The sequence below is a fragment of the Myotis daubentonii genome, chromosome 3 (assembly GCF_963259705.1).
Source record: "Myotis daubentonii chromosome 3, mMyoDau2.1, whole genome shotgun sequence".
NCBI lineage: Eukaryota > Metazoa > Chordata > Mammalia > Chiroptera > Vespertilionidae > Myotis > Myotis daubentonii.
Window position 1 is genome coordinate 202,999,467 of NC_081842.1, and position 13,995 is coordinate 203,013,461.

Here is a 13,995-nt window from a genome sequence, read left to right on the forward strand (position 1 = left end):
TTCACTTGCTGTGTCTCCTCTGTTAGCCTGGGATGGATTATATTTTGCGTTTGTCTCCCTCATACTTATGATAACGCTAGTCCCAGAATGTGTTCAGTATTTGTAAAATAAATGAATTTATGCCAGGCTTAATAAATATCCTGACTGAGAACATGCAAACAAAAGGTTTAGCAACCTGCCATTATCAAAGAACACTTCCCAAAGCTGGCCCTAAACCAGAGCCTGGCTGCATGCGTGAACCCCAAGATCTCCTCCTAGGAAAACAGTAGATGAGGAAACCAAGGCTCAGAAAAAAGAGACTTGTTCCAAGTCACAGGACACAGCTAGTAAACAGAAGGTCAGCATTTCAAGATAGGTCTGTCAGTTCTAAAACTTATGCTCAAATAAAAAAGACCAGGCTAGGGCACCTGTCTGGGAATTCCGATGATACTATGTCATTCCCACACTTCACTATAATGGCATTTACAATAAGGTTTCTTGTCTGCATCATGGACGTGAGGTACACAGCCCTGGCTGCTGGGTATGGGGTGGTGCTGGGGCAGAGCCAACTTGGTCAGTCGTACATACCTGCTCCCCTCCCATGTTGACCAGCAGCTCTGTGCCACTGGGGCTGAAGGTCACATAGGTGGCAACCAGCACTCTCAGACGGTTGTTGTAGTCAGGCAGCTTCACTGGCAGATGACCTGCAGGGAATGGTCCAGTCATTCTAGTGTGAGGTTCCCAGGACCCCAAAAAGGGGTCAGAGAGTTGTGTGAAATCAGCCATATCAATGATGATAGCAATCATCTTCATCATAAAAACCGCAACAAGTGTTAAGCCCTTACCATATGGGCTGGGCTACTTTATGCGCTTTCTATCATTTGGTCATTACAACCCTATTTTATAGAAAATAAATTAAGATCCATGAAGGGTCAATAATTTGCCAAAGGTCATATGATGGCTGGTTAATGGCAGTCAGAATTAAAGCCCAAGCATGTTGAACTCTCAAACTCTTGCTCTTGACCACTGCGCCACACCACCTGCCTGCACGCCTCAGAGAGAGCCAGCACCCAGCCAAGAGTTTGGGGCCATAACTGGGCTGAGACCTACCTGCTACGTAATACTGGGCTGCACCATCCGGAAGGGGCTTCTGCCGGTCACAGAAAGTGTGCACGCCTGCAGAAGGGCTCTGCTTCATGCTCTTTCTGGTGGAAAGGCAAACCACATAGGTTACAATGCCTAGCACTACCCTGGCTAGATTAGACCACATTCCTAGAGGAAAACCCAAGTTTGTATCCCTGAGAGAAACAGAAAGTACCTTTCTCCTGTATGTCCACCAATTAAACGGCTGTGGACACATACATTACAGTGCTTAACAAATAGATCCTGCCAACTGTCTTGGTCCTCATGAACACCCCATTATCCTCATTTTACAGATGAGTTAGAGCTCAAGGCCTAATCCAAGCCATGTAGCATGTGAGGAGCAACAGAAGTCGCCCAAACCCGTGAATCAAAGTAAAGCAGCCACGCGTTCCTGCACCTCTCCCAAGAGTCCATAAAACCCAGGCTGGCGAAGCCGCTCAGGTCTGGGACTTCGGTGGAGGTTCTAGTATACCCTACCTTTGTTTTTGAAAAAAAACACACAAACAAAACAAAACAAAATGAACTTACATATACATGAAAGCAATGCACATATAAGGTTATAACTCTATACAAACAGTCATAATAAAAGAACAAGCAGCAAGTATTATACATAGTGATTTCTTTCAGGTGATGGATTATGGGTAATTTTTAAATTATACTTTTCATATTTCCAAAACAAGCATAAATTAAAGTTTAAAAAAAATCACACAAATTAACCTGTATAATTTTGTTAGCCAGCTTCACCCCAATAAATTCAATAAGAAGAGAAGAAAAATTTTTTTAAATCACAAAAATTAAAAAACCCACCTCCAAAAGAAGAGGGCATGGCAATGAGGGAAAGAAGCAGCAGGGACTTGCCCACAGGAGGCTGAGCTGTTCATACCTGTGGTTATGGATCATGCGAATATCGTAGAGCCTCACGAAGGGCCCACTGGCCCCGACCGCCAGACAGTTGTTGTCCTGGGGGTTGACAGTGAGGCACTTGGCCTCCACCAGCTGGCCACAGTACTCTGTCAGGTCAATCAGCACTTCCGAGTGTTTGCTGTTCTCCCGAAGGTCATACTGTCTGTGAGAGAGGACAGAGTCAGGGGACTGGGGTCTGGGTCCCTGTGTTAAAGGCAGAGAAAAAGCCAAGGCCTTGTTATGCAAGGTGAGTGGGAGGGGCTCTGGACCAGTTTGTAAGAATGTCAAAAACCACTCTCATTTCTTCAGTGTCCCTTGTGTGCCAGGACCTGTAGCAGTCTTCTATCAGTGCTTTATTCTAACATGACTCAAGGTAAACACTACTGTACCTTAAAAAACAAAAGCAAACCCAAACACATGTCCATATTATTGCTAAGTACTATTACTACTGATTACTAACACTTAGTGAGAAATTGCTGTGTGTCCAGTATTGTCCCTCAGTGTTGCACATGTATTACCTAACTAAACCCTCACAGCATCCCTTGGTACCACTAGAACACTGAGGTTCAAAGCAGTTAAATAACCTGCCTGGGACAACACTGCTACTAAATGTAGAGCTGGGATAGCTTCCTCAGACTGCTCAGCTCCTTAATTCTAATTCTTATTGTAAATCTAGTAGGAAACAAAAGAAGTATGGAGGTGGCAAAAAAGAGAATGTGGAGATCATCTAAGAGCTACCTAGAAACGCCAAATGCCAACAGAAGCCCAAGAGTCTCATCCAGGTAGATGGCAAAGGTCATGCCAAACATCTACCTGGCAGCAATACACACCCCTCATTGCAACCCGGGGAGCTGTTCTGCTGCCGCTACACAGGCACATGCAATGACCTCATCACTGTTTGCCTTACCTTTCTAAGCTAACTCTCCAGCTCAAAACTACAGTGATTCCTCAATATTTTCAGCATGAATGTACTTTTAGCTTACATTTTCCAAACTTTTCTGTCTGCTTTTCAAGATCTGATTTCACATCCCTCTCCAACCTTGTTCTCAGTTTTCTAAACGGGTCAATTACACTACAGTACTCTCTACCCTGTATAAGCCATGTTTACCCCTGCCTTCACAAACTTTGCTCAAGCTGGGAACCACTCTGCTTTACCTTGCCCATCCAAATCCCTGCTATTCTGGAAGGCCAGTTTATGTTTACCTTCTGCTAGGACACCTTCCCTGACTGTGCCTGTGCCGAAGTAATGAGGCTCCTACACAAGATCCTTGATGCTCAGCTTCTACCTGTTGTCTGACACAGTCTGGTCAGTCAAGGTCAGCAAGTGCAATGTAGAATTGTATTCACCACTAAACAAGTGCTTTCTGTCTTAAGTACGGCAGGTCCTCAAATATCGTTTTGTTGTTTTTTGTCCTTCAGTGTTGTTTCATTATAATGTTAAGATTCGTGGGAACTTAACTCTTGTTTATATCAACGAGGCTATGGTAAAATTGGTTTCCTTATATGTCATTTCACTTAAAGTCACAGAATCTATAAATGACATTAAGTGAGGACTTACTAAACTATGCTAAGGTTTTACTGGCACTATCTCAATTTCAATGCTCAGGCCAACAAGGGAGATACTATGGTGATTCCCATTTTATAGATGAGGAAACTAAGGTTCAGTGGTGAAGTGACTTGTCCCAGTCAAACACTGAGTGACAGAGGCAGGACTTGACACTAGGTCTGTGTGACTTCAGTGCCCTGCTTCTAATTGCTGTGTTACAGTTTATATATGACTTAGCTACCTCTTCTTTGTAACAGTGGCGAGGGCACACGGTCCTACAGAGTTTTAAGGGAGGCAGTTAAGGCAGGTTGGGGAGATAAGGAAAAAGTTCTAAGGTCATATTTGAAGAGAGGCGTTAAAGAAGGAAAATGAGACCATTTTAGGATGAAGGGAAGTAGAGGCAAAGGTGTGACAATACTGGCCGCTGGTAAAGGGGACAGTCCACTTTGTCATTTCTGGGTGACTCTCCCCCTTATAGGCATATGCCCACTGACCAATTGCTCAAGAGAAATGTATCAAGTGTCTCTATGTGCCAGGCACTGTGCTGGGCTCAACGAACACAACCCAAGGTAAGCCAGATATGGAGCTGCTCTGAAGAGTTTACTATTCAGTGAGGGATACAGACAAAAAAAAGTAAACCAACAAGTAAATAAAATAATCCAGCAGACGAGAGTTACAGAGGCTACAATAGGGCACTGAGACAAAGAATAACGGGCGAGGGGTTTGCTTTAGGGTGGTCAGAGAAGGTGCTTCTGAGAAAGTGACTCTTAAGCATATCTCCTTAGGGTAAGAGAGTCACAGAGCTGGGTACAGAGAAAACCAGCTAGAGGGAACAGCAGTGTGAAAGCCCAGAGGAGGCAGACATTGCATCTAGGTGATGGGAGGCCGGCAGGCCTGGATATAGTGCAGGAGAGGGAAGAGAGTGGGAAGGTGAGAGTAGGGGAAGCAAATGTTCCCAGCTGAGTTTGTCCACAAACAGCTCTGGGCAGACTAATGAGGCTGGAACTCTGCTGGAGGGAAGGAGTCAGGTCTGTGGAAGGAAGTGGTATGGACAGGTGGGAGGGAGGAGCCAACATGAAGAGAGAGGCACAGGCCCCATCAACGCCTCAGGCCCTTACCGGATAAGCCCATCCTCAGCAGCACTCCAGAATGTGTTGGGCCACATGGGAGCCGTGGCGATGCGCTTCACCCGGTTTGTGTGGTCTCCAAACATGTGGATCGTCTCCTTTACTGTCAGGTCATGGACATGCACCTTGGAGTCGGCTGCCCCCGTGATCAAGATGCGGTCCCCAGCGTGAGGCAGGAACTGCTCCGGAGAGATGGAAGAAGAGATTGCAGGTGGTGGAGGTAGGGCTGGCCATAGGAGGAGACTGGCCTGCATGTTAGTGCCCTCTTTCTCTTTCCATATCAGGTAAGAAAATGAGCCCATCCAAGACAACCCACCAGGAAAACTGTGGACCTCGAACATCCGTCCTCAAGCCTAAAGGTCAAAATCGGGGCTGCACCTTTACTTTGCCAGTCATCCTAGTCCTGACTAGATTACCTAAGGAAACATTTTCCTGATTCTTTCACAGGTAAGCGCTGAGTCCATGATAATCATAGCTGTTACCACCATGTGCTAGACAACAGGGCAGGTACTTTATCTTACTGATAGTTAAAATAAAATAACCCCATTAAAAACTGAGGTTTGGCAAACATTCAGCAGGACTGTCTGACTCCCATCTGCCATACAGCCTCATGACCGCTATTGAATAGCCTGTGGGTTAAGTAATAAACTAGTCTTAAAATGAAAAGGACTTCCAGTGTTTTAAGGGAGTGCGTGTTTAAAATTGGTTCTAGTATTTCTGGAGAACAATCTGGCAATAGGTAGGAAAGATAAAAACTATATCTTTTGTTCCAAAATCCTAGTTCTGAGAAATGATTCCAAAAGGAAAGAGAGACCTATGCAGAAATGCTCAGAATGGAACTCATTATAATGACAAATGCTAGAAACGGCTCAAATGCCAGACCTTGGGAAAGGGCTGAGCACCAGGAGAATACATCTCATTGCAGCAAGAGCCCTGGCCAGCATGGCTCAGTTGGTTGGAGCGTCATCCCGTGCACCAAAAGGTGGTGGGTTCAATTCCTGGTCTGGGCACATACCCTGGTTGTGATTTTGATCCCCGATGGGGTGGCAACTGATTGATGTTTCTCTCTTTCCCTTTTGCTCTCTTAAAAAAAAAAAAAAAAAGAGAGCCCCCACCATTCTGATGAGCTTGAAAACAATACTAGACATAATAATAACAAAACAGCCACATAATTTGTATAATAGTAATTTCTAAAACAATCCTCACCTGAGGGTATACTTATTGATTTTGGAGAGAGGGAGAGAGGGAAGTTGAGAGAGAAACATCAACATGGGAGAGAAATATGGGTTGGTTGCCTCCCGTGTGTGCCCTGACTAGGGATTAAACCCACAACCTAGATATGTGCCCTGACCTGGAATCGAACCCCGAGACCTTTCAGTGTATGGGACGACACTCCAACCAACTGAGCCATATTGGCCAGGTCTGAATAATAATTTTTAAAAAGTATGCTGTCCTGCCCAGCTGGTGTGGCTCAGTGGTTGAGCGTCGACCTATGAACCAGGAGGTCAGAGTTTGATTCCTAGTCAGGGCATATGCCGGTGTTACGGGCTTGATCCCCAGTTTGGGGTCTTCAGGATGCAGCTAATCAATGACTTTCTCTTATCATTGATGTTTCTATCTCTCTCTCCCTCTACCTTCCTCTCTGAAATCAATAAAAATATTGTTTTTTAAAAAAGTATGCTGTCCTATCACCAGTGTTGAGAAAAAGAAATATTTGGATGTGGTGTTGAGTTCTTCTCTTCTTTCTTGAGTTCAAAAGATTGGATTATCTTTTTTTTCTGAATTGAAGTTTCTCAAAACCCACGAGGCTGAATGGTGTTGGGGTGGGGGGTGGGGGGGGAGGGCAGCACTCTGCATTCAAACAACTAAACCACTTGACCAGTGGTTCTCAACCTTCTGGCCCTTTAAATACAGTTCCTCATGTTGTGACCCAACCATAAAATTATTTTCGTTGCTACTTCATAACTGTAATGTTGCTACTATTATGAATTATAATGTAAATATCTGATATGCAGAATGGTCTTAGGTGACCCCTGTGAAAGGGTCATTCGACTGCCAAAGGGGTTGCGACCCACAGGTTGAGAACCGCTGCACTTGACTTAAATGTTCACGCAAAAGCAACAATTCACTCTTCCCACACATACTACTCTAATGGCTCACTAGGATAAGAGCTAGATGAACTAGATGGAATTTAATAATTTTTAGGGACAACTAGTACTTTTTAAAAATATATATATTTTTATTGATTTCAGAGAGGACAGGAGAGAAAGAAAGAGATAGTAACATCAATAATGAGAGAGAAGCATTGATCAGCTGCCTCTGGCACATCCCCAACTGGGGATCAAGCCCGAAACCTAGGCATGTACCCTTGACTGGAATTGAACCCAGGACCCTTCAGTCCACAAACCGATGCTCTAGTCTATCCACTTAGCCAAACCAGCTAGGGCACAACTAGTAAGTAGTCTTTAATCCTGTCTAGAGGCAGCACATAATCATGCACAAAAGAAATAACAGGAGAACCCTTGGGAAGAACTTGTGACCACTGCCACACTTGTCACACACTGCAGCAGCCACCAGGGGGAAGTTGAGGGTTAAATACAGGAGTAGGCAAAAGTAGGTTTACAGTTGTGAGTCTATGAAGTTTATTCTTGTATTATTTATTAATTATTGTACTGTTTTCCATACGAACAACTATGCCCACTCCTGTAAGTATATCTAGTGTTTTACTAACAGAAGACAGAAGGATCCTTCTCCACACTCTTTTTTTTAACAGAAGAGGAGGCTGAAGGTCTGTGAATATAACTGCCTTGCTCAAAGTCTCACTATTAGTGAGTATCAAGGCCATTGTCAAATTCTGGTCTCTGAACTTAACGTTTTGTGCTCTATGATGCAAAACGTAGGTCCTTTCCCAGACCTGACCCCACAGACTCAAACTGGTCCTAAAACTTTTCCGGGACAGAAAGCAGTCTCTGTTTGCCATGAGAGAGGTGAATCAGCATTGTTCTGTCTCTAAAATAGCAGAAATTCATCTAGGATTGGTCCCTGGGCCAGAGATGAGAATCACAGCTTGGGAAAGAGGCAGGGTTTAGGGAAGTGAGTAGGTTTTGAGCTCTTGAATTTGCCTTCTTCAGGTATGTTGTAATTCTTCTTGATATTAACTGGGGAAGGACAGCCTCACTCCCACATACATCCATGACAGAATTTCAGAGCTGGAAAGGTTCTTAAAGGTCATTTCCTCCAACGTTAAACCTGGCAGATAAAGTTCCCAACAAGCAGAATACCTCAGTGCTAGTACATTTGCTACATCCTCAGAGGGCCCATTCTACCTTTCCCAAATTGCTCTAAGCATTAGACAATTCTTTCCTTCATCAGGCATGCATTTGCTTCTGTGGACTTATAGCTGCTGTCCTAGGTCTGTTATCTGGGATCAAAAGGGACAAGTTTCATGCCACTTCCCATAATAGGTCTCCAGAGGTCTGAGGGCATCTGTAAGGCCCTTTCCCACCTCTCCTCAGCTCAACTCCTCTCCACCACAAAAGCAGCAGACCCATTTCCTATGAAAGTTAGAATAGTTAAAACCACCTGTGCCAGGTAACATCAACCCTGTGAACTGCTACTTCCTTTTTAAAATTAAACTATTTATTCACCCATTTATTCATGAATCTGAGGGATTTTCCTTAGCTACAGATGAGCAAACAGGCTCAGAGAGGTCAGGTGATTTGCCTACTTCACATAGCTTCCAAAGGCTGAAAAGGGAGTCACACAGTCTTCCTGGTATCTAAATTCATGCTCAGAACCGTATCTCCCACCATCACCACTCACATAAACATAAATTAATTTAGAGCTGGCCTCTTGGCTCTAAGAGAGGAAGCAGGATATGGAAAAGAGATGGGGTTTCAGGAATCACCATCAGATGCTCAGATCAAAGGTGTATGTGACCCCAGGGGGTACATGGGAAACACACATGCAAACACAACTATGTGCAGAGCTCAGTCGCCGTGTTCACTGGCTCTGTGGCTTATCCTGCTCACCTTGACAGAGAAGATATTTGCAGTGTGTCCCGTATGCATGGAGAGCAGCTTCTTGTGGTGCAGCGGGTCCCACACGATTGTGTGCTGGTCATCGGAACCAGAGGCCAGCAAGCTGCAAGCAGAGTGAGGGGTTCTGACCTCTCCTCAAGTTCGTGGGCAATTTTCCCCCATCCCACATTCCCAGGTGATAAGGTGTTAGGCCACACAGAACTTAAATCACAGTATATGTCACAGATTTTAAGGCTATCTTGTAAATATTGGCTGATTCTCTTCTATTTGTCCTGAGAATTTGCCATTATTCCTTAAACTCTGCATTGACTTATTGAAAAAACAGAGTTTGGATGGCCATGCAACCTTCCATCTATCTGTGCTTCATTGTTTAACTGTGTATTGACAGTGATGGACTAAACTAAACTACGTAGCAGAGAGCAGCAATCTTTTCACTTGGGTCCATTTTTTTTCCTTAGATCTAGGAAGAGGATCTCCCAGCTGCCTCACTCTCTTTAGCATCCCCTTCCCCCGTGCTCTAGCTCATACTTACTCTCCTTTCTCGTTCCACTCCAGACAGTTGACACATCCTGAGTGACCCTGGGTAAGCAAATAGAAAGGGATAAGAAGAGAGCCAGTTAGAGGTTCTCCTGGGGAACTCAACACCAAGAAGTAGAACTGAACAGGTAAACTAATCTTTCCATCATCAATGTTTTCCAGGTGCATGTGAGTGACCAGGACTGAATTAAATTGCCTGGCATCTTACAATATATAAAGTACATTCATTGTCATGATTTTACTTGACATTGAACACCCCTGAGTCATAAAGTTCAGGTTTCATTGGTCCCATTTTGCAGAAAATTAAACTTAAGTTCAGATAACAGTAACAGCAGTGTGATCCAAACAAATTTCTGCTCCTACCACTAGAAGGAACATGTCAACAGTCCCTTCGAGGGATATCCCCTCGACCACAGACAATTTTCCCAGAGAAGCATCTGACCCAAGGATGATCTTTCATTCTTTTGGCATATATTTAATTTATTGAGCACTCACTGCATACCAGGTACTGTTCAGATGCTGGGGGCAGATCAGTGTACAAATCACAGTCCCTGCTCTTCTGAGTTAACTTCCAGTAGAAGGAGCCTGGTATAGTAAGGTACATTGGGCTAGTTTCTTGAGCTTGGAGATTTGAATTAAGAAACACCGAGAGTGAGGCAGTTAACCGATGCTGAGGTTGAAAGCATGCAGAGAGAGAAATCATGGCAAAGCTAGAATTACCAGAAAACAGAATCCATGAAAAGCAGAAGGTATGAGGTGGCAGAAACAAGTCTTACATGGGAAAAAGAGAAAACAAATCACTAGGCATTCCTGCATACTGTTCTTTCTGTTCCCTCAGCCTCCTTCATTCCTAATAGTACCTAGATTTTCATCTAATCATCTCCCTGTCCAAGTTAGACCATGTGTTTCAGGAAGGGAAAATCCATTGTTCTCTCTAGTGATAGGTTCAGAAACTTACGCCTAAGCCAAATTGGAGGTGGCATTCACTTGGGCATAGGAATTGGCTCAGAAATGACCCTGTGACCCCAATCAGATGCAAGGGGGACAGTTGCTGGGAGCTTCTGGGAAAGGAGTTTTCTCATTCTCAGGAGAGAGTCTATGAAAGAGATGCCTTCTTCCTCTGGATGATGGGAGTACTGATGTGACACCTGGAATTGCCACCACCAGGGAAGCCAGCCAGAGAGTGAAACTGAAGGAGGAAAGCCCAGCCCAGGGAATCATGGAAAAACGGAGCCAGAGTGACCCGAACAACTAACCCAGGTGCCTAGTCTACTCCTGGACTTCCACTTAAGTAAGCCAATCAATTCATAACTGTTTAAAGCCATTTGAGTTGGGTTGTTGCTTGTGGCCCAAAGCATCCTAACTAACAAACTCCAACTCATTCTTCAGATTTCACTTCATAGGCACTTCCTTGAAGATGCCTTTCCTGTCGTGTGAATTTGGGAGGGAGGCATATGCTTCCTGTGGGCTCCTACTGTCACACTGTATTATGGCTCTGTGTTGACATGGTGGTTTGCATCACCAGACTGAGCCCTGAGAAGCAGGCTTTTGTGTATTGTATTCATTGCATCTCCAAGGCCAGTTATAGTCCTTGGCACATGTCTGTTGCATAAACGAACACATGAGTCAGTGGGACTAATGGGAAGAATGAAGAGATTTGAACAAATCTAATTCCCCGCCTATCCGTCAGAAAAGGCCTTTCCTTGGCCTTCTCCTTTCCTTTTACCTTTTGCTCTATACAGAGTCTCATCTGGGTTGAACCTCACTTCTTTCCAGGTTCTGCACTTACAAACATTGCAGATACATTTACTCTGCCCACACTTGTCAGAGCACTTGCTGACCTGAGGCCTCTCACTTTCCTGTGGCACTTGGTTGCAACCCCACCCATAGCTTTGGTCACGCTTTCTAGGTCAGAATCATTTCTGTCCTCAACCCTCTCATTTTTTTCAACTGGCTGTCAATTACTTGGGCCTGGGGGCCGCATCTTCCCAGCTGACCCTGAACAACTCATTGCGACCATCACCTCAGAGAATTGTTTGGTAGTTTCAGATAAAGTTAAGCTTGTATCTATCTACCCTATGACCCAGTAATTCCATCTGTAGGCATTTACTTGAGAAAAATAAAAACATTTATCCATACAAAAACTGGTTTAAGAATATCTATACACGATTTATTTTTAAAAGCCCCAAACTGGAAATAGCCCAAATGTTCATCAACTGGAGAATGGATAAACACAATGTAGTACATCCATACAGTGTGTCACTAATCATCAATAAAAAGAAGCAAACTAGATATGTGCAATACAGGCGAAACTCACCGAGGATATTTTTCCACTGATTTTAAGAGAGAGTGGAAGGGAGGGGGAGAGACAGAGAGAGAAACATTGATGTGAGAGATACACATAGATTGGTTGCCTCCCGCACACCTGGGTTGGGATCAAGCCTGCAACTGAGGTACGTGCCCTTGATGAGAATTGAATACGGAACCCTTCAGTCCATGGGCCTATGCTCTATCCACTGAGCAAAACTGGCTAGGGCCATGCTTTTCCTTCTGATCTTTGTTACCTGCTCCTTCTCAATGTTCAAATTTCATTTCAAACATCACTTCATCAGAGTGGCTTTCTCAGACCACTGTATCTAAAGTATATCCCATTACCATGGTTTGATATGACTTGTTTCTAGTGAATTTACATTTGAATTATATTAAAACAAAAGCAATTAAGCCAGATTGTGAAGGTAAGATATATAATGTTTGCAACTTGTTTAAAGAAAATATTAAGAAAACAAATAAGGCAAGAGAATAAATCCACTGAGCCAAGAACTATTTGTTAAGTCCTTTAAAAGAGTAGACACAGAGTCCTTGCACGGCTCCACAGAGTGGACACCCTGGACTCCAAGATGGCGTCATTCGTGCCATTGAAGGAGAAGAGACTGATGGAAGTCAAAATAGGGGAGCTGCCACGCTGGAGACTGATGCAAGATTTCACCCCTAAAGGTTACCACAGGTATTACAACAAGTACATCCATGTGAAGAAAGGGGGCATTGCTGGCGTTTCTATGGTGCTGGCAGCTTATGTGTTTTTCAACTACTGCTGTTCTTATAAGGAACTAAAACATGAGCAACGACGCAAGTACCGCTGAAGAGGGCCCAGTGTGGACTCCACATTCCTGACCATGACCTTTGCCCAGCACCTCTGAATCCTTTCATACTGTGATGTAACACCTACTAAAAGGTGGCTGGTAAAAAAAAAAAAAAAAAAAGAGTAGACACATGGTTGGAGTCAAAAGAATATGAACTATGGAGCCAGACAGGCCTGATATAAATATTAATCTTTTACCATTCATGTGACCTTGGAAATGCTCAGTTTTATTCTCCTCATTTGTAAAGTGAGATTCCCTTCCTCACAGCCGAGTGGGAACAAAGCCTAGGACAGAGCCATAAAGAAGACCAACATAAGGGCCTGATGGACAAGGAGTATGCAAAGGGCATCAAGAAAGACACGAGAGGAGTAGGAAGGAAAACAGAGGGTGATGCCTCAGAACCCAGATGACAAAAGTTTTGTTGAGAAGTGTCCAGTACTACCAAATACTGTCGGACCAAGCTAGATGAGGACTAAGAAGTGTCCATTGATTTAGGGCAAGAAAGCTACAGTGGTAACCTTGGCAAGAGCCACTTTTGTAGTGTGTGGTTAGATAAATAGAAGTAGGTTGAGGAATTCATTGTGTGCCACATTCGATATTTTCAGTCAATGATGAGCCACATATGTGATATAACATAGAGCCTAGGTGTGTAGTAGGCTCTACCATCTAGGTTTGTGTAAGCACACTCAAGATGTTGCACAATGACAAAATCATCTAACAGTGCATTTCTCAGAATGTATCCCTGTCGTTAAGCAGCACATGACAGTACTGGGAAGTGAGGAAGTAAAAATAGCGAGTATAGACTACTCTTTCAGTCTGGCTATGAAGGGGAAGAGAAACAGAAGGCTATAGCTAGATGTGGCTGTGGCATCAAAGAAGGACTTTCTTATATTAGAGAAGCTTGAGCATATTTAATCCCAAGGGGAATCAATAGAGAAAGGGAAAGTTAAAGATATAGGAAAGCTAAAAGATTATCTGTGGTTGGGGTTTTGTCAGATTAATGTTGCAAGAGAATGACTGTAGTAATGAGTCATTGATTCTTAGGAGATAGGGAAGGAAGTAAAGACATGAAGTAGCTTGTAAGGAGAGAATAGAGGGGTTGACTGGGCTTGGAGGACTTGTTGAGGATGCAGAATCGTTGAGGCATGATAGATATATGTATATACTCTTTTTTCACTTACTAATATATCTAGGAAATCACTCATATCAATTAATAAAATTCTTTTTCATAGCTGCATAGCACTTTATATGTAGATGAGCCAAGATTTATTCAACAAATTTCCCATGTATGGATTGTTAAGAGTTGTTTCTAATAGTTTGCAATTATAGCAATACCATAATGAATAACCTTGTGCACATGTATTTTATTACTGTTGGAGATGTGTACCTTCAGGGTAAAAACCCAGAAGAGGCAGTGTTGGCCAAAGAGTAAATGTATATGTGGTCTTGTTAGATATTGCCAAGTTCCCGTCCATGGGAGTTGCATCATTTTGCCTTTCCAGTAGCAATGCATGAGAGTGCCTGTTTCTCCACAACTTACCAACACACTGTGTGGTTAAGCTTTTGAATATTTCACCATT

General features: G+C 43.6%; 2 protein-coding genes across 3 annotated transcripts in view; one reads left to right on the top strand and one right to left on the bottom strand.

Annotated features, from left to right (window-relative positions):
- The window catches only part of WDTC1 (WD and tetratricopeptide repeats 1), a 50,191-nt gene that overhangs the window by 11,689 nt on the left and 24,507 nt on the right, over positions 1-13,995 (bottom strand). For both annotated transcript variants that reach the window (XM_059690648.1, XM_059690647.1), the window contains exons 4-9: positions 9,271-9,317; positions 8,730-8,841; positions 4,690-4,877; positions 2,006-2,188; positions 1,090-1,184; positions 568-683 (exon numbers count right to left, since the gene is read on the bottom strand). In XM_059690648.1, coding sequence (XP_059546631.1) covers positions 568-683; positions 1,090-1,184; positions 2,006-2,188; positions 4,690-4,877; positions 8,730-8,841; positions 9,271-9,317 — 741 coding nt within the window. The remainder of the gene's footprint in view (positions 1-567; positions 684-1,089; positions 1,185-2,005; positions 2,189-4,689; positions 4,878-8,729; positions 8,842-9,270; positions 9,318-13,995) is intronic.
- LOC132231466 (ATP synthase subunit f, mitochondrial-like) lies at positions 12,169-12,631 on the top strand. The gene has a single exon (XM_059690649.1). The coding sequence runs from the start codon at positions 12,173-12,175 to the stop codon at positions 12,413-12,415; it is 243 nt and encodes an 80-aa protein (XP_059546632.1). The 5' UTR covers positions 12,169-12,172; the 3' UTR covers positions 12,416-12,631.

Bases quoted from the DNA above. Each gene is read 5' to 3' on its own strand.
- LOC132231466 (XM_059690649.1), top strand. From the start codon at position 12,173: ATGGCGTCATTCGTGCCATTGAAGGAGAAGAGACTGATGGAAGTCAAA.